This window comes from Penaeus chinensis, chromosome 1 (genome assembly GCF_019202785.1).
Source record: "Penaeus chinensis breed Huanghai No. 1 chromosome 1, ASM1920278v2, whole genome shotgun sequence".
Taxonomy (NCBI): domain Eukaryota; kingdom Metazoa; phylum Arthropoda; class Malacostraca; order Decapoda; family Penaeidae; genus Penaeus; species Penaeus chinensis.
In genome coordinates this window covers 7,255,991-7,260,990 of record NC_061819.1, presented here as the reverse complement: position 1 = coordinate 7,260,990, position 5,000 = coordinate 7,255,991, and the positions used below count along the sequence as shown (strand labels likewise).

General features: G+C 40.9%; 1 protein-coding gene across 1 annotated transcript in view; it reads left to right on the top strand.

The window, feature by feature from the left end:
* LOC125030449 overlaps positions 1-5,000 on the top strand; it is a 56,286-nt gene that overhangs the window by 38,102 nt on the left and 13,184 nt on the right. The window contains exon 2 of the mRNA XM_047620518.1: positions 3,705-4,676. Within this exon, the coding sequence (XP_047476474.1) occupies positions 3,718-4,676 (959 nt within the window). The 5' untranslated portion in view covers positions 3,705-3,717. The remainder of the gene's footprint in view (positions 1-3,704; positions 4,677-5,000) is intronic.

Here is a 5,000-nt window from a genome sequence, read left to right as displayed (position 1 = left end):
AAACACAAACACACAAACACACAAACACAAACACACATACACACGAACACACGAACACACAAACACACACACATGCGAACACACAAACACACATACACGCGAACACACAAACACAAACACACATACACACGAACACACACACACACACACACATACATACCCACCCACCCCTCACACACATACACACACACACACACACATACACCCCCCCCCCCCCCAACACACACACAAGTAATGCACGCATACTGTAAACAAATAACATCATCTAATTTTATTTTGTCGTCGAGGGAGAACATAAATAAAAACAAAGTAGCATTGTAAGTGAAATTAATTCGATAAAATGGATAAAACATAGCAAAGGAATAGAAAATCCGTTTACATGGGACCGACGTCAAGCCAGGAAATAGACCTAACGGAATTTCTACGTCGTAAGGGAAGGAATTATGAGACGCTCAGGGACTGCGCGTTATATGGAAAGAAAGGGGAAGGTGAGCGGGGGAATTGAGAAAATGAGATAGAGAGAGAGAGAGAGAGGGAAAGAGGGAGAGAGAGAGAGAGAGAGAGAGAGAAGAGAGAGGAGAGAGAGAGGAGGAGAGAGAGAGAGAGAGAGAGAGAGATGAGGGAGGAGAGAGAGAGAGGAGAGATGAGAGAGAGAGAGAGAGAGAGAGAGAGACGAGATGTTAGAAAGATAGAAAGATAGATAGACAGGGAGATAGATAGATAGATAGATAGATAGAGAGAGAGAGAGAAGAGAAGGGAGAGAGAGAGAGGAAGGGAGAGAGAGAGAGGAGGAGGAGAGAGGGAGTGAGGAGAGGAGAGAAAGAGAGGGAGAGAGAATAGAGAGAGAGAGAGAGAGATTGGTAAATAGATAGATAAATAGAGAGAAAGAGAGAGAGAAAGATAGATCGATAGATAGATAAATAAATAAATAGATAGACAAAACAAAGTGACCACAAGAGGAAAAGAGATAGCCCAAGAAAGAGAGAAATCGATAGGATGCAGAGAAAGGAGGCTGTGTGGTGTCTAGGAGGCTGTGAAAGTCGGGGAGACAGGCGTGTAAAAGAGACGGGAGATAAGGAGGCTGCGCTGCGACATCTTTCCATTAAAGTTACTCAGAAATGGGTCTCGTTGTGCCAAAGGGGCGAACGAGAATTATTATTATTATTATTATCATTCTGCTTCTTCTTCTTCCTCTTCTTTGGTTTTCTTCTTCGTCTTTCTCCATGTTCTTTTCTTTTCTTTCTCTATCTTCTACTTCTTTTTCTTTTTTTCTACCTTCTCTTTCTTCTTCTTTCTCTGTCTTCTTATCATTATTATTTCTCCATCTTTTTATTCTTATTCTCATTCTTTTTCTTCTTTCTATCTTTCATTCTTTCTTTCTCTTCTTCTTCTTCATCATCATCATCTTTTTCTTCATCATCTTCTTCTGCTTCTTCTTCTTCTTCTTCTTCTTCTTCTTCTTCTTCTCCTCCTTCATCATCATCATCATCACCATCTTCTTCTTCTTCTTCTTCTTCTTCTTTTTCTTCTTCTTCTTCTACTTCTTTATATCCTTCATCTCTCCTTCTTTGGTAATAATTGAGATACACACTCAGAGTGAAAGTCAGAGTGATGGCTGAAAAGGATGAGAGTGAACTAATGCGAAATGTAAGTTCGTACTTAGTCCAAACTTAGTCCAAAGAATGGATACAAACTTCAAAGTGTGATTCCAATATTCTAGATAATAATGTTAATAATGATAACAGTAATGATAGTAATAATGATAATAAAATTGATAGCAATAATAATGATGATAATAATAACAGTAATAGTCATGAAAATTATAATAACAATAAAGATGCTAATGATAGAATTAATAAAAGTAATAATAATAATGATAATGATAATAATTATAAAAAAGTATTGATGTTAAAAATGTTGATGATCTACCATGATAATGAAAATAATGATAGTCCTATTACTAATGATAATAACAATAATAATAATATTGAGAATAAATGACAGTAGCAGTAATAATAATAATAATAAAAGAAAAATAATAACAGTAATAATAATGATAATAATGATAATGATAATAATAATAATAACAATAATGATAAAAATAACAATAATAATAACAATAATAATAATAGTGACGGTTGTAAAAATGATAATAACGATTATAAAAATAATAATAGCAATGATAGTAAAAACAACAATAAAAAAATGATAACATAATTCAAGTGAGGAGTGGACACAAATAATGAAAATAGTATATGTTTATATCGCTTAGAAAATCCATCTCAGTTAATGTGACGTATATTACGTTTGTGTGAATGACTGAAACATTACGGAATCAGTAGAATTCAGAATTCAAAAGCGAAAGACTAATTAAAGTTTCAAATAGAGTGAGCGAAGAACGATTCGTATCTGCAAACTACGAGAAAGACGAAATAAAGTGAAAGCAAATGATATTCAGAAGAATCTCCACGTGATTTTCAAAGTATTATGAATGCTCTTCGAAATGAATCAAAACGACCGAACGAGAGTGAAAAAAGGGACGGATCATTATGAAAATAAGGTTCGCGTTCAGGAGAAAATGATGCTTTAAAAATAACTAGTTTAAAGCACACGGTTCTAAAAGGTCAAAAGGGATAGATGAAAGAGAAAGACTCTTCTTCTTCTTTTTCCCCTCTTTTTTTTTAGTGAAAGGGAGGGAGACTGTAGACAAGTTCTTTTAAGCGAGGTGATGGTAAGTGGACGGGAAGGTAGATGGGGTCGTAGAAGCAGCCTTCGACAAAGGCGGAGGAAGGATGGGCGGCGTCGGTCGTAGGGACTAAGAGACTGGGTATAAAGGTGAAGGAGAAGGCTGTGTTTTGTTTGGAAGATTTATATCTACCAGGTACACGCGGATGTGTGTACACATACGATGGGTTTAGCGCACACAAAGATGCGTGTACACACACACACACACACACACACATATAGGTGTGCGTGTCTATGTGTATACACACCCGTGTATACCTGGTCGGTATAAATCTTCAATATGAAACACAGCCTTCCCTTTATATCCAGTATTTTAATACCTACAAACGACACACACACACACACACACACACACACACACACACACACACACACACATGTATATTTATACATATATATGTATATACACACACACACACACACACATATATATATATATATATATATATATATATATATATATATATATATATGTACACACACACACACACACACACACACAAACATATATCTATATATCTATATCTATCTATCATCTATATATCTATATCTATATATCATCTATATATCTATATATATCTATCATCTATATATATATATATATATATATATATATATATATATATAATATGATATATATATATATATATATATATATATATATATATATATATATATATATATAGACACATATATTTGTGCGTGTGTTTCATTGAAATTAGTGAATAAATATTCAATATAACAGCATAGTCTAAAGTTATAGATTGTCGTTCACACACATTATAATATGAATTATTCATGTGCTTGTATCAAAGCCCTTTGCTGTCTGGGAAAGTGAATGGATTATCCTGCAATTTTCTCCCGTGCAACAGAGGCCAAAATGTGACCATGAAGTACGTTTCTTGACTAAACATTTAACCCTGTGCATTAAAGCCTCCGTTGTTGTTTCTCCCCCCCAGGCCCACGCTTGCGATGGCGCTGCTCCACCGGTTTGTGAAGCTCAACGACCGGGGCAACACCCACGTCTTCAGCTTCGTGGTGACCCGCAGCGTGACCCGGGACCTGCACCGCGACGTGACCAGCAAGGAGCTCACGTATGGCTACCAGCGGTGGGCCATCACGTTCTCGCGCTCGGAGAAGGTGCTGGGCGTGTACTTGGTGTGGCGTAACCCGTGCGAGGGGATGCGCGTCTACATCGACTTCACCTTCACCTTACTCAACCGAGAGCACTTCAGCACCAACGAGGCGTTCACGGGCAAGCAGGTCAAGTTTACCTTCGACTCGCCGGCGCAGGGCAACAGGCGGCTCATCAACATGGAGGACCTGTACTCGCGCAACTTCACGGACGAGAACGGCGAGTTCCAGCTGGAGCTGACAGTGGCCAACATCCGCACGGTGTTCGAGGCGGAGCTGCGCGTGCCGCCGCCCATCAACGGCGGCGTCGCCAACCGGAAGGAGAACCGCTTCGAGTCGCCCTACTTCCACTTCGGCCACTACGACTGGCACGTCTCCGTCACCAGCTCGTCGGGGCTAGATGGGCGGCCGTCCGTGCAGCTGCGGCGCCTCACCGGCTTCGACCACCAGTGCCGCGTGCGGTACCTGATGGTGGTGGGCGAAGGCGAGCGGCGGGCCGACTCGGGCATCCTGGACCAGTTGTCGGACCACGAGGGCCGCACGCCGGGCTGGTCGCCGGCCCGCACACGCCTGCACGACCTGGTGCACAAGGGCGTGCTCAGGCTGTACCTGGAGATGATCCTGGCCAACACGACGAGCGAGGTGCGGCTGCAGCCCCTCGCGGCCAACACGACACCTGTGCAGTGCTATGATCGCGACAAGCAGGCCTGGGCGCTCGAGCCGGACCTGCACTCCGACATGTTCCGCCTCAGGCTCGTCTACAACGACGTCCACAACGTACCCAGGAACCATCTCAGGTGAGTGCGCGTCAATGTGCACGTACACACCAATCCATGTGTATGTGCGCGCGCGCACATACACATACACAAATCTTTCTTATTTCTTCACTTCTGTGTAGGTGTCTTTCCTGATCCGTCAGCTCTTCGCTAATAAGCTGAAATAAGAGTAGGCCTAAATGTGAAGGTGACCATGAAAGCAATATTACGCAAGACAAGAAAAAAAAAAAATGAAATAAGGAAAAAAATCAAAGTGGAGTTGAAAGGAAGTGGAAATGGCGTGAAGAAGGGGGATGGAATAAAGAGAGATGAATGCAAAGAGAATTAAAGAGAGAGAGAGAGAGA